General features: G+C 45.6%; 1 protein-coding gene across 3 annotated transcripts in view; it reads right to left on the bottom strand.

The window, feature by feature from the left end:
* The window catches only part of DMXL1 (Dmx like 1), a 209,517-nt gene that overhangs the window by 6,384 nt on the left and 180,096 nt on the right, over window positions 1–23,037 (bottom strand). For all 3 annotated transcript variants that reach the window (XM_060235556.1, XM_060235559.1, XM_060235558.1), the window contains 3 exons: window positions 13,229–13,356; window positions 3,636–3,728; window positions 1,883–1,974 (listed from right to left, as the gene is read on the bottom strand). In XM_060235556.1, the coding sequence (XP_060091539.1) occupies window positions 1,883–1,974; window positions 3,636–3,728; window positions 13,229–13,356 (313 nt within the window). The remainder of the gene's footprint in view (window positions 1–1,882; window positions 1,975–3,635; window positions 3,729–13,228; window positions 13,357–23,037) is intronic.

Raw genomic sequence — 23,037 nt, forward strand, 5'->3', positions numbered from 1 at the left:
AAAGGACCAAACTCTCTTCAGAACTATAAAGCAGATGACCTTGGTGTTGCTTCCCACATCTTCCTTTACATTTGTTACATGGGTGTCAAACAATGTGAAGAGTACAGAAAAGAGTGTGGGGATTATATCAGAGCAGCATAGAGTTGCCAGTCTCCAGGTGGTGGCTGGAGATCTCCTGCTATTACAACTGATCTCCAGGTGATAGATATCAGTTCACCTGGAGAAAATGGCTAATTTGGAAGGTGGGTTCTAGGGCATTCTACCCCATTGAAGTCCCCCTCTCAAACCCTGTCCTCCTCAGGCTCCATCCCCAAAATCTCTAGGTATTTCACAACCCAGAGTTGGTAACCCTAGAGCAGCACAAGAATGAAATTTACAATTTGTCTGCATTTGCAACTAAAGGTAGTGACATAGTAGAAGCTGTGGATGAGAGGAACATTTAAGCTAGCAGGAGTGGAGGGGGCAAGCAATCTCATATGGATATTTGGGGCATGTGAGAGCTCCAGGGTTTTTGGTCTAGATGAAGGAGGACAGGGTTTGGTGGAATTTGCATTAGTGGTGCTGGTCAAAGGCAAGATGCAGAAATGTGGGCAATGGGGGTTAGATGCCAAGTAGTAATGAAGAATCAATAACCAACAAATAGAAGGCAGCAACAGTAAAAAATACTTCAATAAGTAGCAGATTAAAGGATAAATAAGCGGCTTTAAATGAGAAAATAATGCCACTTTTGAAGTGTGCTTGGAAGTACTGAACTATCTAGCTACTGCTGCCATTTCCCCAGACAGCTAATCCTGAAAAAATACGATGTACACCAAATTTAGTCTTCTAGCCCATGTGAATTTGTTACTCCTGGTCTATGCTGTAACATGTAGCTCCTCCACTCAGATGGCTGCTCAAATTCAATTTTCTCAAATGATAAAAAACCCTGCAGCTCTCACAGGAATTCCAGCTTCTAGCTGTGAAGAGATTAAAAACACCTCCCTCTCTATAACGTATTTATTTACAACACATTGCTTTGTTACAGACAAACATCAATTATAGACAAACATCAGACAAACATCATAGAGTTGGAAGGGTTTGTCCAGCCCAGCTTCCATAGATCTTCATCTTCTGCAAGAAGATACACCTCTCCCATCCAATACTTAATATCCTAGGAGGTTCTTCGAATTCTCTCAGTTGCTCAGCATTTTTAGGCCTAGCCTCAGTATAAATTGATGTTACAGACAAACATCATGTGAGCTATGGGGCTTACAGTAAGGAAGGGGAATAAGGTGAAATAACCTCTTCTTCCTCTACTGTAAGCAGAGCTCTACAAAGTTACACAAAAGAGGAAGTGATTTCACCAGAGCCCCATCCAATTATACCCCTCATAATTTTATGTCCTTGTAGATTTCATTACTCTAGTCATCATTTTTCTGGAGTTAAAAGAGGACTGCTGTGTGATGCAGGGAAAATACATGTTTACTAGAGCCTTCCACTGGCAGTTATTTGGATGCAACTCTAAATCCTTAGATAATGTTTTCTATCTGAATTTACTTCAGTGAATGCAGAAGAAACTGAGGATAACTGGAGCCACAATTGTCCTTGGTTGAGCCATGTGCTTAACTATACTGCAGAAAGGCTTGACATCTTATTTTACACAGCTCTTTTGATCTGCTGTAGAAATAAATAGATTAAGTAGAAATAAAAAATTTATTTATTTATTTATTATTTATTTATATTGGGATTTATACCCCGCCCTTCGCACCGAAGTGTTTACAGAAGTAAAAAACGACAAATTGATAAATCCTTAGAAGACAGCTACAGCCCAGTATAAATTAAGCAGTAGTTTTCTCAAATATACCACCTTAACCACTATAATCTTGAAACAAATTTTTAGTACCTGTTGTCAGTAGATTGCCCGGCTGTGGCTATCAAAGATGAAGAACTGATGAAAACAAAATCATTGGCTGTTTTGTTATGGCATTGCCAAGTCTGGAAAACGATGAAGCACAATTAGAAATTAAGAGAAGAGGGGGAGGGGGAGGAAATGAACACAAGATTTTATTGGTTTTATAAATAATGTATAAGTAATCAATAATCAGAAGCTCTTTCTTAATAGGTAAGCTTTAGCTATTTTAGATTCAGGTAGGTAGCCATGTTGGTCTGAAGCAACAGAACAATGTTTGAGTCCAGTGGTAGCTTTAAGACCAAAAGTTTAATTCTGGGTATACGTTTTTACGTGCATGAAATTAAACTTTATTGGTCTTAAACGTAGCACTGGACTCAAACTTTGTTCTTTAGCTATGTAAAGAAGCCAGTTCTAAGAGTAGCTGGGAACCAAGGAGCTATTATAGGCATGTCCACAGACTTTTGACTTTCTTTAAATAGCAGATACTCAATATACATCAGGTGGGGGTTGGGGAACTGATTTACAAAACTGCAATTCTACCTTGGCTTTATGAGCTTACAATATTGCCAGCTGAGTCAGCCTATGGATCCTTGCACTTCAGTACTGTCTATGCAGAATTCCAGAAGATCTCTTAATTGGAGATGCCAGCAACTCAATGTGAAACAGGATTTTATTCAGATGAAAATTTCCAGTGGAAGAATGGAGCCTTCCTATCTCCCCCTCCCACTACAGCCCACTGATCTCCACAAAATGCTGCTCCTGGGGGACAGCAGACACTGAAGGATGTCATTGGGGTCCTGCAAGTTGGATGGAGGAATCAATGGAAATTGCCAATTTAGCCTGGATGCAAATATAGCATATGCTGCCAGTGATGCCCACAGGCATAAACACATTAAAAGGACTTTAGACAGATTTCTGGAAGATAGGACTATTAATCATGGTGACTAAAAGGAACCTCCATATTCAGAGGCAGTAAACCAGGAGGCGACATCAGAAGCCTTAGCCTCTATGCCCTATTGTTGGCTCTCCAGAGTAAATTGTTGGCCACTGCGTGAGACATGCTTGTCTAGATGGATCACGGGTTGGATCCAGTAGAGGTCTTCCTGCGTTCAGGCCAAAGTCTATTACTGTATCAAACTCTCTCCCTACATTATTTGGAAACTAACTGTATGAGTCTTTGGATCATAACAGGAGCACAGATTTTGTAAGATCCTCAAAACTTATTGAAAATGTTAAACAATACTTGAAGATAGCACCTCCAGCAGAAAAAATAAGCCTGTTTGCAAGGCCGGTCCTGCCACTAGGCCTAGTTTGCTGGCCTTATGGAGGCACTAAATTGCCCTGCCTGTTTGTAGATATGCTGGGCTCCTCTGTCCTACTGAAAATGAAAAGAGCACACTCAGAAAGGTACTTTTAAGTAGTGCTTATAGGGCCTTAAATCTCTGCTGCTCATACTATATAATTGGTTAAAAAATGCAAAGAGGTTATAAAGCTGTGACCTCTTTGAATTTTTTCAAACAAATATATAATAAGAATGGAAGAGATTTAAAGCCTGTAAAGCACTAACTAAAAGTACCTGTGCGGGTATGCCTGCATTATTCCCCATTTTCCAGTCAAGGTTTGGTTCCCAAAGCAGCTTTCAATCATTAAAATACAGACTTAAATGCTACAGTCCTGGCTAGAACACAACAAAACTTTTAAAAGCTTTATAATAAAAGAATAACTTTTCCTTTTTCTAGCTCACCAAATATGGTTTGGGTGTGCTTCCAGTATGTAAACAACTTTTCCAGTTTGTCTGATACAGACTTATATATCCATCAGCATCAACAATCCCAAACTGCAAAATTTGAAAAACAGTTATTTCTTTCATAAACAAAAACACCACATATATGCAAGAGTGAAAAACTGTTAGTAAATACAGCCTTGCTCCTTCATATTTAACATTTGCAAACATGCAAAGCAAAAGCATCACTTCCATGTTATGATAACCATTAACCATAACCCCCTTAATTACACTGAAGTGAATGTGAAAGTCTATGTTTATATGGAAGTTCTACAAGCATATTATGAGTTCTCACTGAGCTGCAAATTTCAATACATATTAGATGAAAAGACAATAAGAAACTGCTTTATTTTCAAACAAAACTGTATCAACTTGTTTTATTTTGAATCTCCCAATCTGCTTCAACAAACTCTCCTACATAAAAATCCACTGATTTTCTTCTATAGTTTAATTTTTGTTTCAAGTACTCTGCAAGAAATAATGGCATTTAAAATGCACATTTTTTTCTGCAATGTTACAGCATCTTTAAGACCAGCTGTTATCTTCTGACCTGAAAAAGTTATATGCCAAGTGTTTGCATCTACTGTCAGAATCTAGGCCAGGGGTGGCCAAACTTGCTTAATGCAAGAACCACAGAGAATATGTGAGTTCCATGTTGACAACTATCAGCACAGAAAATCTGGATGTGAACAAGAACAAAGTGTTAGTCTAGATCGGGGTGGCCAAACTGCAGCTCTTTCACACATATTGTGTGGCTCTTGAAGCCTTCACTGCCCCATTTGCCAGTCTGGTGTAGTGGTTAAATGCGCGGACTCTTATCTGGGAGAACTGGGGTTGATTCCCCACTCCTCCACTTGCACCTGCTGGAATGGCCTTGGGTCAGCCATAGCTATTGTAGAGGTGTCCTTGAAAGGGCAACTGCTGTAAAAAGCTCTCTCAGCCCCACCTATCTCACAGGGTGTCTGTTGTGGGGGGGGGGGGGAAGGCAAAGGAGATTGTGTTAATCATCCAAAGGGTGATTAAAAACAGGTTGCTTACCTGTAACTGATGATATTCGAGTGGTCATCTGTGCATTCACACCCTTGGGATTTCAGGCGCCTGTGCTGGCTCCAATCGGTACTGAAAAGCTCTAGAATAGATCTTTATGCCCCGACCACTGGGCATGCCCACGGCAACAACTGTGCATGCTCAGTAGGTGGGGCAGTAAGATCCTGTTAGTTTCCTTCTGACTGCTGAAGCAACTCCAATAAACCTCTGAAGAACTGCCAGCGGAGGGGAGGAAGGGCGGGTGGTGTGAATGCACAGATGACCATTCGAAGATCATCAGTTACAGATAAGCAGCCTGTTTATCTTCTTTGTGGTCTCTGTGCATCACACCCTTGGGAGAATAGCAAGCTAAAGCTTACCTGGAGGAGGGAGCTGGCACAGTAGATGACTGCAGCCTGAAGCACCGCACTCCCCACACGCATGTGGTCCGTCACACACGCATCCAAGGCATAACACTTCACAAAGGTATCCAGGGTCGCCCAAGAAGCTGCTCTGCAGATGTCGGTAAGGGGCATCCCCTTGAGGAAAGCAGTGGACATAGCTATAGCATGTGTAGAATGAGCCCTAGGAGGTCCCGGCAAAGGGCATTTGGCTTGTAGATACGCTAACGTAATAGTCCCCACAATCCATTTTGACAGTCTCTCGGAGGAGACTCGCTTTCCCCTAAATGGACCGGAATAGCACACAAACAGGCTGGGCGTTAAATGAGACTCCTATGGAGGTAGAACAACAAGGCGCGCTTAACATCAAGCGTATGCAGGGCTTTTTGTTCTGGACCCTGCGGGGAAGGAAAAAAGGCCGGTAACAAAGTCTTGGAATGTAGCTGGAACTTCGACACCACCTTGGGCAAAAAACGAATGTCTGGAGCAATGACGACCCCTTGATCATGAAACTGCAGGTATGGAAGGTCTGATCTGAAGGCGGAGAGCTCCCCAACCCTCTTAGCAGACGTGATTGCCACCAGGAATGCCACTTTCCAGGAAAAGAGGTGAAGGGAACATGAAGCCATCGGTTCGAAGGGGCGGTGCATAAGACCTCTGAGAACCACAGAGAGATCCCAAGCAGGGACGACAAGACGGCCCGGTGGATGCAAACGAAAAAGAAACACTTAGTTTCTGGGTGAGAAAACTCAGTATAGCCTTCAATTTGAGCGTGATGCACAGAAACCAATGCCAGGCAAACCTTGATGGAGGAGTATGATAGACCAGAATCCAACAAATGTAATAGAAATGAAAAAACTGTGTGAAGACTAGGCTGATCCGAGAAGAAACAACGAATGAAACGAAACGTTTCCATTTTAGGCTGTAGGACTTCCTGGTGGAAGGCTTTCTGCTGTTTAACAAAACAAAGTCAATTCTATCAGAAACAGAAGCTAGGTGATGAGTCAAGCCATCAGTTTCAAGTGAGGGATGTCGTGATGGTACGTCTATCCCCTGTTGATGAATAGGAGATCCGGCTCCTTTGGGAGATGATAAACCTGTCTTCGGAATAAATGAAGGAGAACTGGAAACCACAACTGCCGGGGCCACCATGGAGTTATCAAAATGCAACTGGGTTGTTCCCTCTTCATCTTGACCAGCATCCTGGATAACAGAGAGATGGGTGGGAACATCTACAGGAAGTCGTGAGACCAATCGAAAAGGAGGCTGTCGCCCTCCAATAGAGGGTCCAGACCCTCCTGAGCACAAAAGCGATGACATTTGCGGTTGTGACGTGTGGCAAAAACGTCCATCTCTGGGTGGCCTCATTATTGGAATACAGTTTGGAGATAAACTGGGTTCAACTCCGACTCATGTAACTGTGCTCCCCCTCTGCTTAGATAATCTGCCTGGACTTTCAAGGTGACATCTGGGCGAAGCACTACACCTTCATTGGTGAAACACAGGTAGGGGGCGTCACATCTGAGCGCTGCCAGCTCACCCACTCTTCTCGCAGAAGTAATTGACACCAAAAAGGCCGTTTTCCATGCCAATAATTTCAAAGGACAAGTGGCCATCGGCTCAAAGGGTTTCCCCACTAGAGCACGTAAGACCAAGGGGAGGTCCCCAAGTCGGAGTAGGCTGTCTTACAGCAGGATACAGTCTAGAGAGCCCCTTGAGGAACCTCTTAGTATCAGAATGTGTGAAAACAGAGTGTCCATCTATCTGGGAATGATTAGTGGATATGGCAGCCAAATAAACACGCAACGATGAGACTGCCAATCCCTTATCCAAAAGGGAAAGGAGAAAATAAAAAATGGCAGGTAGGCCCGCTGTTGACGGGTCTAAAGAAAGATTAGAAGAAAACTGAACGAAACGTGACCATTTATAGGCGTAGGGCTTGCGCATAGAAGGCTTCCTGCTGTTCAATATAACAAATTGAGCTCTGTCTAACAGTAAAGTCACTGTAGATGCCACTCTGGTAATTTCTGGTACATCGTGGCGTACCACACGACCCTGGTGCGTGAGAAGAAGATTTGAGGCCTGAGGAAAATGGTGAAAGTTTCCCTTGGCTAGATGAAGGACCAGGGAGAACCAATGCTGTCTGAGCCACCAGGGTGTCATGAGGATGCCCACAGGTCTTTCCCTCGAAATCTTCTGCACCACCTTGTTGATCAGAGGAATGGGAGGAAACTGGTACACATGCTGCTGATCCCACGGAAAGAGGAGGCCATCCCCCAAGGACAGGGGATCTTTCCCCCCCCCCCGCAGCAGAACAGTTTGCATTTCCTGTTGCTGTGTGTGCCAAAAATGTCTATCTCCAGTGTTCCCCAACACAGAAAAACTGGATGCAGGAAGTCCCAGTTGAGCTCCCATTCATGAAGCGAAGCTCCCCCTCGACTGAGGAAGTCTGCACACACATTCAAGTCCCCCGGAAGATGTGCCGCCACCAAAGACACACCCTTTGCTATGCACATCTCCCATATGTTCAGAGCAAGTACACAGAGTCTGCGGGAGACCGTACCCCCCTGCCTGTTTAAGACATGGCCATCATATTGTCTGGCAGAATGGCTACTATTTTGCCCTTGAGAAGTGACTGAAAGGACTGAATAGCATGAAAGATCGCCAACAGTTCCAAGAAATTTATATGGTGATGCGCGTGGTGATTGGGCCACCTGTCTCCCACGCATAAGCCGTTCATATGTGCTCCCCAACCCCATAGGGATGCATCTGACGTTATTGTGACTGACGAGGATGGTCGGTGGAAGGGAGGCCCCTCCATCAGGTGCTGCCGCTGTTGCCACCAGGTGAGAGAGGATAGAACTTCTGGAAGGATGGTCATCAGACTAGATGGAGAATCGAGGTTGCATCTGAAGTGTTTGAGGAACCATAGTTGCAGGGTCCTCATAGGCAGCCTGGCAAAGACCAGATCCGAAGTAATGGCTGCCATGAGGCCCAAAAGACGCTGAATCTGACGTGCTGTGACTGTAGGCCTGCGCTGAACGGTCTGAACCAGATTGATTATGTCCTCCGCTCGATTTGGAGGCAGGAAGGCCTTGCAAGCACTGGTGTCTATGATGGCTCCTATAAATTGCACCCTCTGAGAGGGTTGTAGGTGGGACTTCTTCTGGTTGACCTGCAGACCCAGCTCCCGAAGAACGAGAGTAATGGCGATGTGCTGTAGAAGACGGACCTTGGATTCTGCCACGAAGAGCCAATCGTCTATGTACGGGAATAGGGTTATCCCCTGCAATCTCAGATGAGTTGCGATAACCACCATAGTCTTGGTGAAAACCCTGGGGGCTGTAGAAAGACTGAAGGGCAACGCCTGGTACTGGAAATGGGCTGCTCCAATGGTGAATCTGAGGTACTGCTTGTGAGAAGGGTGAATGGAGATATGGAAGTACGCATCTTGTAAATCCAGCGTGGCCATCCAATCCCCGCGATTGAGAAGAGGGAGGATGTTGGGTAACAAGGTCATTCTGAATTTGTTGTAGGTGATGAACAAATTCAAGGCTCGAAGGTCCATGATTGGCTGAAGACCTCCGTCTCGTTTTGGGACCGTGAAGAAGCAAGAGTAAAAACCGAGTCCCCTTTGATCTAACGGAACTTGTTCGATGGCTTGTTTGAGAAGAAGAGACCAAACCTCTTCTCGCAAGGTGTCTGAAGGACTGGTGGAAACGAATGTCGGAGTGGTTGGATTCTGATGAAATTCAATCACATAACCCCGCCGGATTATGGATAGGACCCATTGGTCTGAAGTTATGTTGTACCAGGCCGGGAGATAGGGGGAGAGGCAGGTATGGCCCAAAGAGAATGGGTGGGAAGGGAGGAAGGACAAAAGGCAGTCAAAGCCCCTGCTTGGGCTGTTTTTGGCCCTTCTGATGAGAAGATTGAGCAGAGGAAGGAGAGTATTTAGATTTGGCTCCATACGAAGGCTTGGTGAATGGCTGAGTCGATTTCGGGCGCCAAGATTGCTCTGACGGAGATTTCGAATAAGGTTTCTTATTCCACGGTTTGGGCCAAGATTGTTTAGTTTGGGAACGTTGCGTGGAGACTCCCAGGTTCCTGGATGTTCGGATACTCTTATCCAACTCCTGCAGCACCGAATCGGTATTAGAACTGAAGAGGCCATTGCCATCAAAAGGTAGATCCTCAATATAGACTTGGGTGTCTGGTTATAAGGCCACGGAGAGTAACCAGGAATGGTGTCATAGAGTGATGGCCGTTGTCAGGGTCTTGGCACAGGTGTCACCCGAGTGCTTGGCCGAGTTTAGTTGCTGCTTGGCTAGGGTCATTCCCTCCTTTTGAATCTTCCGCAGAGCAATCCTGCTCTGTTCCGGGAGGCTGGGTAAGATGTTGGAAACCTGCTCCCAGAGAGTATATTGATAGTGACCCATACAGGCGGTGTAATTGGCAATTTTAACACCCAGGGAGCCAGCAGAATACAGCCTTCTTCCTAAGTTGTCCAATTTTTTTCCTTCCTTATCTGGTGGAGCAGAGTGGGTCTTCTTTGCCTTGGAAGATGAGGACACCACTACGGAATTCGGCTTGGGGTGGGTGCAGAGGAAGTCCGCACTGGACTCTTGTATGCAATACATGTGGTCCAGCCTACGAGATGAGATGGGTGTAGAGGCTGGTTTCTCCCAAGATGATTTTGCAGTATACAGCATGACAGTAGTGAGTGGTAGAGCTACCGCAGTAGAAGTGTCCATTTGAACAATGTCAAAGATGGTGTCTGTGATCACTGGTTGAGGTTGGACAGTAGTGAGGGACAAAGACTGAGCCATACGCTTAATCAGGTCACCATAAGACTTTAAGTCCTCTGAAGGCGAAATGGGTTGCCCCTCTGCTATCTTCTGTGGAGGAGAGGGTTCCCCAGGTGATGATGTTGTTTCTTGTTCCTCCGGAGTCGACCCTTCAATGGACCTGGGTGACGCATCAGGGGAATCAGAGTGCTCCGACAAGTGTGGAGTCGGGGATGACACAGGCTCCATTATTATGCCCTTCGAATGCTCTGGAGAAATCTGTAAAGCAGGGTCCCGACAGTGTCGAATCGGTTTAACATCGGGTGGCTTCGACACCAACGCAGAGGGCGCCCTTCTAGATGGTCTATAAGAGGTTCAGGATCGACGAGAAGCTTCGGAAAACTGATCCCAGTCCATCTGGCGAGGTGGAAGCCAAGGAAAAGAAGGTTGCATGGGATACGCCCCGTATAAATACTGCCACTGACGCTGATCCCATGGGATTTGCGAAGGCAAGCGGTGCGGAGGAGAACGATCGACCTCTTGGTGTCGAGGAGAGTGGCTTCTCGAAGAGCGGTCCCTTTGAGATTCATGCAATCGACCTTGAAGGAGCGGACTCCGGGATCGAGAGACCTCAGCTGCCCTTCAGGATAGACCAGGCGGGCTCCTCTCGGTGCTGTAACGCTGTGCTGGTTCAATCTCGTGATCGGAGTCAGAGGATATGATGAGCTCCGACAACATCCAGGCGAGGATCGGAAGGTTTGGCCGATGACCCGGTGAAGCAAATAGCTTCAGTGGTGGGACAAACGGTGCCGTCAGGACCGATGGTGAGACCAGAGGAGCTGGAGAGACAGATTTGGTATGTTTTGGCTTATCCGATCTCTTAGCTTTCTTCTTCTTTTCCTTATGAGCGCCCTTATCCTCCTTATGCCGCTTAGCAGGCTTAGAGGAATCCAACATAGCAGCCGAGCCCGAGCATTTGTGAGGGTGACCGGCGTCGGAAAGGGGACGATTGGTCTCAAGCGATGTTGATGGGTCAGCCGGTGCGGTCTGTTGCTCGACCCGTTCTGCTGAGGACAGTTTCCGAGGGGATAGCGCCTGCTCCATAAGGGCTGCTGCAAGGCGGGCAGCTCTGTTCTTTTTGGTCTGTTTAGAGAACTTCGTGCAGTGTGTGCAAGAGTCCATTCTATGGAGCTCCCCAAGGCACAGTAGGCACAACGAATGTCCGTCAGGTGGGGCGATCTTACTCCCACACTTAGAGCACCTCTGGAAAAATCCCCATCTTTCCATACGATAAACAGAAGGAAGGACGGATTGGGGGAGGGGTGTGTGTGGAAGAGTGGGAAAAAGGGGTCTTTGAACCCATGCTCCCCAAAAGCTTAGAGAGCCAGTTTGGTGTAGTGGTTAAGTGTGCGGACTCTTATCTGGGAGAACCGGGTTTGATTCCCCACTCCTCCACTTGCACCTGCTGGCATGGCCTTGGGTCAGCCATAGCTCTGGCAGAGGTTGTCCTTGAAAGGGCAGCTGCTGTGAGAGCCCTCTCCGGCCCCACCCACCTCACAGGGTGTCTGTTTTTGGGGAGGAAGATAAAGGAGATTGTGAGCCGCTCTGAGACTCTTCGGAGTGGAGGGCGGGATATAAATCCAATATCTTCTTCTTCTTAGTACTATCCAGTGTTGAACTGGATGGGCCATTGGCCTGATCCAACTTGGCTTCTCTTATGTTCGTATGTGACTGCTCTGAGTCCCTGAGATTCAGAGTATAGGGTGGGATATCAATCCAATATCATCATCATCATCATTATCATCTAAAGTTAAAGTTGTTCTCCTTGCACATCTGCACCCTTCCTCCCTCCCCCATCTATTTGCCTTCCTTCCTTCCTTCTGACTCTCAAGCATCTGATGTTTAAGTCTTGCAGCTCTCAGACATCTGACATTTATTCTCCCCAGTTTCTTTACACATTGTGCATTGTTGCTGTCAGGGCTTTTTTTTGTAGCAGGAACTCCTTTGCATATGAGGCCACACACTCCCGATGCAGGCAATCCTCCAAGAGCTTACAGTAGGCCCGGTAATAAGAGCCCTGTAAGCTCTTGGAGGATTGGCTACATCAGGTGGTCTGTGGCCTAATATGCAAAGGAGTTCCTGCTACAAAAAAGCCCTGGTTGCTGTAATGATTTGAATGTATATATGTGTACTCCTTTAATTGTTGGTAAGTTGTAGTAGAGAAAGGGGGAGTGAATGAGGAGGATGAGATAAATGATTGGTTGGTGACTGAGAGAGTGCAGGCAGAGCTAAGAAGTATGTGTGGAGAGAGAGAGAGAGAAGTCAGTCAGTAGTGAACTCTCAGCAGATTGACAGCAGCTAAATGTCAGTTGTCGTCAGTGAGCAATCTACAGAGTCTGAGAAGCAGTCTTCTGATTAGAATCCCATATTAGTGCTGTGAAAAGCATTAATATTCTATAGTGGAAAAGTAGAGGGCATATTAGAGGCTAGATAGAGAGCCGAAACCTAATATTGTAAGCATATTATAGGAGTGTGAGAGACAGAAGCTGTCAAAAAGTTGTTAGGAAGAGAAAGGACAATTCGAGAGGGGAGAAATGGGGGAAGTTAATAATAACAACTTCTGACTTAGGTGTCAGTCTTTGGTGACACCTCAGTCAGAAGTTATTATTATTAACTGAAGAATTAAGCTATAAACATTTTGAAAGAAAAAAAATAAGCTATAAACATTTTGAAAGAAAAAAATAAGCTATAAACATTTTGAAACAAAAAAAATAAGCTATAAACATTTTGAAACAAAAAAAATGTACAAATAACATTTGTACAGTTTTATTTTGTTTTATATTATCTTGGAATACTATGATTTTAAGATATAAGAGTCTCATTCTCAGGTCCACATAGTCCAATGAAGAAGCCTTAGAGCTTGGGCACAAAACTGAGCATTAAATAAACTGTTTGGAATTAAATTCCTGGTGGCAGCATTACAAATTAAACAAGAAGTTGTGACAGCTGCATTGGTGTAACGTTGGTGAAACATGACTTTTGTTTCAGCCCCTTTTGGCTATTAGAGCTGACAATCTAACTGTTTTGCAGATACTGACCAAGCTATATGCCACGTTAAAATCAGTAAGCTAGCTAGGATGATTCAGCTAGTGAAATATTATTCAATTTAAACAAAAAACACAACAAAGATTTTTGTAAAGTCAAGTACTCTATCATAAAGTAATGGTATCGTAAAGTCAAATATTTGTTATCTGACTTTACGACACCTTGTCATTATGTGATCTGTACAACTCCTGTTACAATGGAACAAACGAACTTTTTATTTTGTTAGATACATTACCTTATTGCCCTGATAATTGAATCTCATCCGTGTAATCCTAGAGTTGCCACCAGACCGGAAACATGTAATTTGCTGAGAATGGCCCCACTCAAACATTCGCACACTACCATCCTGAGCACCGGTTAAGTCTGAAAAAAAAATAAATAACAATATATTTATCTAAGTGGTGGGCTAGCCAACAAATGGCTGCCTGAAGAACAGGAACATATGGAAAGAGATGGCCCTTCAAATGCCATGAAGGACTTTAAAGGTAATAACCAGCATCTTTAATTGAAACAGACTGGCATGTGAGCAGTGCATGAGCAGCAACCCTAGGGTTGTTGTATTCTGGACAAGTAATAGTTTCTAATTTGTCTTGAAGCACAGCCCCACATAGAAAACATTGCAGTAACTGTAAGGTTAGAGAAGCATGGCTAGAATCAGCTGAGTCTAGGTAATGAGAGAGTTGGCAAGCCAGTTGCAGCTGAGCAAAAATGTTCCTGGCTACCATGCCAACCTGCTTTTCAAACAGAAAGGCAGGGTCCATGAGCACCCCCAGTCTCTTAACCTGCTCTGAAAAAGACCACTCCATCAAGGACAAGTAGAATCATAGAGTTGGAAGGGACCTCTAGGGTCATCTACTCCAACCCCCTGCACAATGCAGGAAACTCACAAACACCTCCCCCTAAATTCATAGGATCTTCATTGCTGTCTAGCCTCTGTTTAAAAACCTCCAAGGAAGAACAGTCCACCACCTCCTGAAAAAGTCTGTTCCCCTGAGGAATCACTCTAAAGGTCAGGAAGTTCTTCCTAATGTTGAGCCGGAAACTCTTTTGATTTAATTTCAACCAATTGGTTCTGGTCCTACCTTCTGGGGCCACAGAAAACAATTCCACACCATCCTCTATATGACAGCCCTTCAAGTACTTGAAGATGGTGATCATATCACCTCTCAATCGCCTCCTCTCCAGGCTAAACATCCCCAGCTCCTTCAACCCTTCCTCATAGGACTTGGTCTCCAGACCCCTCACCATCTTCGTCGCCCTCCTCTGGACCCGTTCCAGCTTGTCTATATCCTTCTTAAAATGTGGTGCCCAAAACTGAACACAATACTCCAGGTGAGGTCTTACCAGAGCAGAGTAAAGCGATACCATCACATCACATGACATGGACACTATACTTCTGTTGATACAGCCCAAAATTGCATTTGCCTTTTTAGCCAACGCATCACACTGTTGACTCATGTTCAGCGGATGATCCACTAAGACCCCTAGATCCTTTTCACACATACTACTGCTAAGACAAGACATTCTATAACCATGCATTGGATTTTTCCTACCTAAATGCAGAACTTTACATTTATCCCTGTTAAAATTCATTTTATTGGTTTTAGCCCAGTTTTCCAGCCTGTCAAGGTCATCCTGTATCCTGTTTCTGTCTTCTTCTGTGTTTGCAACCCCTCCCAATTTAAGAACATAAGAACATAAGAGAAGCCATGTTGGATCAGGCCAACGGCCCATCAAGTCCAACACTCTGTGTCACACAGTGGCAAAAAATTTTATATACACACATACACTGTGGCTAATAGCCACTGATGGACCTGTGCTCCATATTTTTATCTAAACCCTTCTTGAAGGTGGCTATACTTGTGGCCGCCACCACCTCCCGAGGCAGTGAATTCCACATGTTAATCACCCTTTGGGTGAAGAAGTACTTCCTTTTATCCGTTTTAACCTGTCTGCTCAGCAATTTCATCAAATGCCCACGAGTTCTTGTATTGTGAGAAAGGGAGAAAAGTACTTCTTTCTCTACTTTCTCCATCCCATGCATTATCTTGTAAACCTCTATCATGTCACCCCGCAGTCAACGTTTCTCCAAGCTAAAGAGTCCCAAGCGTTTCAACCTTTCTTCATAGGGAAAGTGCTCCAGCCCTTTAATCATTCTAGTTGCCCTTCTCTGGACTTTCTCCAATGCTATAATATCCTTTTTGAGGTGCGGCGACCAGAACTGCACACAGTACTCCAAATGAGACCGCACCATCGATTTATACAGGGGCATTATGATACTGGCTGATTTGTTTTCAATTCCCTTCGTAATAATTCCCAGCATGGCGTTGGCCTTTTTTATTGCAAACGCACACTGTCTTGACATTTTCAGTGAGTTATCTACCACGACGCCAAGATCTCTCTCTTGGTCAGTCTCTGCCAGTTCACACCCCATCAACTTGTATTTGTAGCTGGGATTCTTGGCCCCAATGTGCATTACTTTGCACTTGGCCACATTGAACCGCATCTGCCACGTTGACGCCCACTCACCCAGCCTCAACAGATCCCTTTGGAGTTCCTCACAATCCTCTCTGGTTCTCACCACCCTGAACAATTTAGTGTCATCCGCAAACTTGGCCACTTCACTGCTCACTCCCAACTCTAAATCATTTATGAACAAGTTAAAGAGCATGGGACCCAGTACCGAGCCCTGCGGCACCCCACTGCTTACCGTCCTCCACTGCGAAGACTGCCCATTTATACTCACTCTCTGCTTCCTATTACTCAGCCTGTTTTTGATCCACAAGAGGACCTGTCCTTTTACTCCATGACTCTCAAGCTTTCTAAGGAGCCTTTGATGAGGAACTTTATCAAAAATTTAGTATCATCTGAAAATTTAATAAGCATTCCCTCTATTCCTTCATCCAAATCATTGATAAAGATGTTGAACAAAACAGATCCCAGGACAGATCCTTGAGGCACTCCACTTGTCACTCCTCTCCAAGTGGATGAGGAACCAGTTACAGATCCACCTAACGGTAACAGGATCCAAACCACATTTTACCAACTTGTCAACAAGTTATGACCCAAAAATAAAAGTCTCATGCCTGTTCTTATTGAGAGTTACCTACCTAACTATCCACAACGATAAAAACATTCCAGGAAACCCTTCTTACTAAAAAGGTCTATCTCCTGAGTTATATATTAACTTGTAAAATTAGTTATATCTATAACAAACATAGAAACTAATATCATTATCTATTAAAAACAAGTTCAGCAATTTGTCAGGAACTTACGTTATCTGCCTTCTTAAAAATTAATCTGAAGTAACTATTTTTACATAAAATTCTTTTCAAAAACTTTTTAGCCCTTTAACTTTTAAATCCATATTGTTTTAGACAAGATAGCTTATTGTAGCCCAAAAACAAACAAAAAAATTAAAATAAAATAAGTCTCACTTAGCCTTCTAGTTTCACATATCAGAATTTCTTACAAAGTCCATGTCCAGCTATCCACTGAGAAAAATCTAGTTCAGGAGGCTCTTTTTTCTGAAAGATTTCCACATTATGATTTTCTAGTTAAAATGCATCTTCTTACTTCTTAATGCAGTCATCCTTCTTGAAAGAGATGAGAAAAATTCCACAGCCTTTGTTCCTCTCAACCTAGCTTGAGTCAGTCTCCATTTACAGTCTTCTTTTTTAAGTATGCCACAAGATTCCATTTTAATTTTCTTTTGTTGATTTCCCAACAGCTCAGTCTACCATTTCAATTCCACAGACATCACCAGGTTCTCTTTAGCATTCTGCTCATGTAAATTTGATGTTTCTCTAGCTTTCAGCAAAAAAGCTGCCATTGGCTTCTTAACCAAGTCTGCCAATAAACCAAGATCTTGCCTCAGAGATTTCAAACTGCTTAAAATATCATTTTTATAAAAAAAATTTCACTTAGCAAAGCCATTTTTCTCTGTCAGCAAACTCAGTCCATTAATCCTGATTAAAAAGTAGCTCAGAGTTCCAGATAGCCCATCCTTCTCAGTCTCCTCCAACTGAAGTTTTAGATGTTAACATATGAATTTCAGATCAGACAACAAGGAAAAATCCCTCTAACAAATCCCTCATTTTGTTCAGACCGTGTTGCAGCCAAATAGTAGTCTCTTTAATAAATATCCAATTATAATCTGGGTCGATTTAAATGTCTATATTCCAATTAGTTCAAATTGTTTCCAGTACTTAAAGACATTCTTTAACTTTCCACAGCCTCATTCAGAGGGAAATTAGAGATATCAATCTGTTTCCCTTCCTTTGAACTACTAAGTCATTGAAATGTAAAAAGGACCCATTAGCCCTTGGCAATTGAAAATGAACTTACTTGCATTGCAGATTTGTCATGCTTGAGATAGAGGGGTGATAGATCAGAAGCTTGTTAAAGAAGAGAAAGGCAAGAAATCGAGCATTCACCTCTTGCTGCTGTATTAGCGATCACGACGGGAAGAGCTTCAGAGCACACAGTAGAAACAGGAGCAACTACCGTTGCACCCCCATCTCACTGTGAAAGCCCCCTGCCTGAGAGATCCCCCCCCCGATCAGGGGGAGTCACAAGCAGGAGAGCTCGCGTATCCACCTGCTAGCAAGGCGACATAGCCTGGATGTCTCAGAGTCTCCTTCATTAGGACTTCCAGTTCCTCCTGTTTGTTTCCCATACTCTGTGCATTAGTGTAGAGACATCAGAATCCACGTTTTATGCATCCCGAGGGTTTGGTTTCCGTACAAGCCTGCAAATTAACATTACCTAGCGTATGTGCCACTCTCTGCAAATATTTAATGTTCTTATCCCCAGTTTCTGGCATCATATGAGGCTTTGAATTATTGTCTCACTCCCCTATACAATTTAGTTTAAAGCCATCCTTAGTAGGTTAGCAAGGCGGTTACCAAACACCCTTTTCCCTACCGCTGTAAGAAGAAGAAGAAGAAATTGGATTTATATCCCGCCCTCCACTCCGAAGAGTCTCCTTTACCTTCCTTCCTCACAACAGACATTCTGTGAGGTGGGTGGGGCTGGAGAGGGCTCTCACAGCAGCTGCGCTTTGAAGGACAACCTCTGCCAGAGCTATGGCTGACTCAAGGCCATGCTAGCAGGTGCAAGTGGAGGAGTGGGGAATCAAACCCGGTTCTCCCAGATAAAAGTCCACACACTTAACCACTACACCAAACTGGCTCTCCAGTTTGATGCAAACCATCTCCCGAGAGAAGACCACCATCTCGAAAGCATAAGCCATGGTCCAGAAACCCAAATCTTTCCTGACGACACCATCAATGTAGCCAGTCATTTGAAGTATTCTTCTTTTTCGTCTAAGCCACGGCCTTCAACAGGAAGCACTGACGAGAACACAACCTGTACGCCCAGCTCCTTCACCTTCTGACCCAGAGCCACATAGTCTTTTCTAATACGTTCAGGGCTATGATGGACAGTATCATTCGTTCCCACGTGGATCAGCAAGAAAGGATAGTAATCCGTGGGCTTGATAAGTCCTCCAATCCTTTCTATCACATGCTGGATTCATGCTCCCGGCAGACAGCAGCCCTCTCGGGATGACAAGTCCGGTCGGCACACTTTGGGCTCCACCCCTCTGAGCAAGGAGTCTCCAATCACCACCACCTTCCTCTTCCTATACTGGGGAGCAGAAGCTCCAGGCTTCTTATCCACAGGATCCTGAGAAACTTTGTTCAAGCTTCGTGGAGGCTGGGCAAGTAGGCATTGTACCAATGGTTCAAAATCAGTTACTGTGGGGAGATTCTGAAACCTATTGCTGAGCAGCAGGGGCTTAGAACATCTGATTTTCTTTCTCTTTCAGGTTACATTTTTCCAGGAACCCTCCTCCTGTATTGAGTTCTCTTCTAATTGCTGAAATACCATTTCCTCTCCCTCCTCTTGTCCTTTCAAGAGTGCCTCATGCGTTTTGTCAAGAAAATCCTCACCTTCCTTTATACACTGCAGTGTGGACAATTGTGCCTCCAGTCCCTGTATCTTCTCCTTCAGCAGGGCCACTAACTTACACTTGTTGCAAGTGTAATTTGTGCTACTCTCAGGTAGAAATACAAACACCCCACAGTCTTTACACGTCACTGCCGCTGCTCCCTCACCAGCCGTACTGCTGCAATCCATTTCAAAATTTTCTTTATCTTCACTTATCTTTATATCCCACTACCAACTGCCACTTGAAACTACTTGTGGGTAACTTTCCATCTATCATCACTGCCCATCTAAGTAGGTCCAGTCCCTCTAGAATATCAGACTTCCTAATAGGTATTACCTTAAGTTTTCCCCCCTGAAAAAAGTACAGGCTCATTCAGGGCTTTTTTTGGTAGCATATTAGGCCACACCTCCCTGATGTAGCCATTCCTCCAAGAGCTTACAGGGCTTTTAGTGCAGGGCCTACTGTAAGCTCCAGGAGGATTGGCTACATCAGGGGGTGTGGCCTACTATGCAAAGGAGTTCTTGCTCCTAAAAAAGCCCTGGGCTCATCTAAAGATGGTAGTAGGCAAGATGCATCATCTGAGCTGCTGGTTGACATGGACAGAGAGGTAGTTGAGAAGTACCATACTGCATTGAATGAGTACAGATCCCCTGGGACAGATACTATGCACCCAAGGATGCTCAAAGAACTTTCTAGACAACTTGCAGAGTCTTTGTCAAGTATCTTCCTGATCTCTTGGAGGACAGGAGACATGCCACAAGACTGGAGAAGGGCAGATGTTATCCCAATTTTCAAAAAAAGGGAGGGATAACCCAGGAAACTTCAGGCCAGTCAGTCTGACCTCTGTCCCAGGGAAGATACTGGAGCAGATTTTAAAGGGATCAATCTGCAAACATCTAAAGTGTTTGCAGATTGATCTGGGAAAGTCAGCATGGATATGTCCCTAACGGATCCTGCCGGACTCCTCCTTTGATGGAGTGATGAGCTTCCTGGATTGAGGGGATGCTGTTGATGTTACTTATCTGATTTTAGTAAAGCTTTTGACAGGGTTTTCCATGATATGCTGATGGGTAAACTAGAAGACTGTGGACTGGACTCTAGGATAGTTAGGTGGAAAGGGAACTGTTGGGAGAACCACACTTAAAGAGTAGTTGTCAATGGCATTTCATCTGAATGATGGGAGGTGTCCAGTAGAGTGCCACAGGGCTCAGTTCTGGGCCCAGTACTTTTCAGTAATTTTATAAATGATCTGGATGTGGAGGTGCTACTCATTAAATTCACAGATGACATCAAATTGGGAGGAGCAGTGAACACACCAGAAGACAGAGATAGAATTCAACAAGATCTGAACGCATTGGAAAACTGGCTGGAAGTGAACAAGATGCAATAACAAGGAAAAGAGTCGAGTTCTACATTTGGGTAACAAAAATGAAGAACATGCATACTGGATGGGGGATACTCTTCTGGGTAGCAGTGTGTGTGAACAAGATCCTGGGGTATGGATGGATTGTAAGTTAAATATCGGCAGCCAGTGTGATGCAGTAACAAAAAAGGCTAATACAATCTTGGGGTGTATCAACGGAGGCATAACAACCAAATCACAAGCAGCGATAGTCCTGCTGTTCACTGCATTGGTCAGGCCACACCTGGAGTATTATGTGCTGTTCTGGAAGCCTCACTTTAAGAAGGATATGGACAGAATGGAGCAGGTGCAGAGGAGAGTGACAAGGATGATCAGGGGCCTGGAGACCAAGCCCAATGAGGACAGGGTGAGAGACTTGGGAATGTTCAGTCTGGAGAAGAGGAGGTTGAGGGGGGGCATGATTGCTTTCTTTTAAGTATCTGAAGAGCAGTCACTTAGAGGAGGACAAAGAGCTGTTCCTGTTGGCAGCAGAGGATAGGACTTGCAATAATGGATTTAAATTAAGGGTGGGAAGGTACCAGCTGGATATTAGAAAACAAATTACAGTAAGGGTTGTTCAACAATGGAATCAGCTACTGAGGGTGTTGGTGAGCTCCCTCTCACTGGCAGTCTTTAAGCAGCAGCTGAACATTTGTCGGGTTTGCCCTAGGTCAGTGGTGGCAAACCTATGGCATGGGTGCCAGAGACAGCACTCAGAGCCCTCTCTGTGGGCACGTGTGCTCCCTCGCCCCCCCGGAGCACAAGGCTCAGCTCCCCCCCTGCGGCCTCCCCACTGCTACCCCTCACCTTCCCTCCCTCACCGTAGCTGCAATGCAGCCGTGCTCCGTGGCCCCATTACTCCTCAGTGGCGTGCTGAGCTGTGCTGAAGCCAGCCCCGTAGCCAGGATTTGGAGAATTGGGGGGCCCTGATTTTTTTCAGGTGGCACATAGTGGCCCCAACCTCCATGACCTTCTGTCCTACCACTGCTGAGGAGAAAAACTGCCAGCTTGCTGCCATACAGCCTCCCCCCTCCCCACAGTTGCCCCAAGGTGGTCCCTTTCCACCCCTCTTCCAGCAGCTCTGATGGGGAGCAGAGATTTAGATACATGCCGCATGGTCTCCTGCCCTTACCAGTAGCATGATCCAGCTAGGCAAGCCTGGCAGGACAAGGGGGGGAGTGGAAGGCGCCACCAAGTCGCAGCTGATTTCTGGGGCTACAAGACCTCCAATTCGGATTTCTTCCTGTCAGAGGGCAAGCCGAGGTGGGTGGCCAGCAAGACCAGGCCAGAAAACCCCTGCAGGCAAACATCACCTCTCCACTGATCCCCAGCCCCGGACTGCAGCCGGGACATCCACTTGTGTGCACTAGCCTACCCTACCCTGCCCTGTCTGGCAGAGAAAGCCTGCAATGGAGCCATTCACTCCCTACCCCCGCCGCCCCACTTGAGGGCCAGAATGGCCTCTTCTTGCAGGCGCCCTCTAGCCCAACATCAGCCCAACAAGGAGCTTAACTTTCAGTCCTGGGCGCTGAAAGTGATCCATTGTTTCTGCTTGCTGAGGGGTCAGAGATTTCTTCCAGCCCCTAAGGAAGCAGAAGCAACACGGAGCTTAACTTTCAATCCTGGGCGCTGAAAGCGCCCCGTTGTTTCTGCTTGTTGAGGGGTCAGAGATTTCTTCCAGCACCTAAGCAAGCAGAAGCAACTGTGTATGATCACGTCCCCTAAGCAAGCAGAAGCAACAGTATATGATGACGGCAGAATGGAGAAGGATGCAGCTGAGGCACTAGAGGCTGGTTAGGGGCCCCAAGTCAGGGGCCCCCACCTAGCAGTTAGGGGGCTGTACCCCTACAGGCCCCCTCGTAGTTATGGGCCTGGCTGAAGCTAGACCCTACCGGCTTTGATGCAGCCGGCATGCCTTCTAACTCTTTGAAGCCTGCACGGGAGAAGGCTTCGCTCCCCCTCACTTCCAGCTTCAAAGAGTTAGAAGGCGCGCTGGCCACATCAAAGCTGGTAGGGTCCAGCTTCAGCACAGCGCGGCTCGGCGCGCCTCTGAGGAGGAGGGGGCCACGGAGCATGGCTGCATTGCAGCTCCGGGGAAGGAAGGAAGGCGGGGGGGGCCACAGGGGGAGCCAAGCCTCATGCGCGGGGGGGCAGGGAGCACGCATGCCCACAGAGGGGGCTCTGAGTGGCTTGGTTTGGAAAGGGATTTAAAGAAACAAATGCCTTCTCCAAGCTGGCTGATGGGGCGATGGGGGCTTCAAGAGCCCCACAATAGTTGTGAAAGAAACACCTGTAGCTCCCAAGTCAAGGTTTGGTCACCCCTGCTCCAGGTGGTAGCTGGAGGTTGCTGGCTTTTATAACTGATCTCCAGGTGATGGAGGTCAGTTCACCTGGAGAAAATATCTGCTTTGGAAGATGAACCCTGTGCCATTATACCCTTCTGAGCATGGGTGCATAACAGGGTTGCCAACCCCCAGGTGGTGGCTGAAAACATCCTGAGATTACAACGAATCTCCAGGCGATAAGAGATCAGTTTTCCTGGAGAAAATGGCTGCTTTGGAAGGTGAACTCTGGAGTCATATCTCACTGAAGCTCCTCCTCTCCCCAAACTCAGGCTCCTTCCCCCAAATCTCCAGGTATTTCCCAACCCAAACCTGGCAACCCTAACTAGGCATCCTTCAGAGAGGCA

The sequence above is a fragment of the Heteronotia binoei genome, chromosome 4, assembly GCF_032191835.1.
Source record: "Heteronotia binoei isolate CCM8104 ecotype False Entrance Well chromosome 4, APGP_CSIRO_Hbin_v1, whole genome shotgun sequence".
Lineage (NCBI taxonomy): Eukaryota > Metazoa > Chordata > Lepidosauria > Squamata > Gekkonidae > Heteronotia > Heteronotia binoei.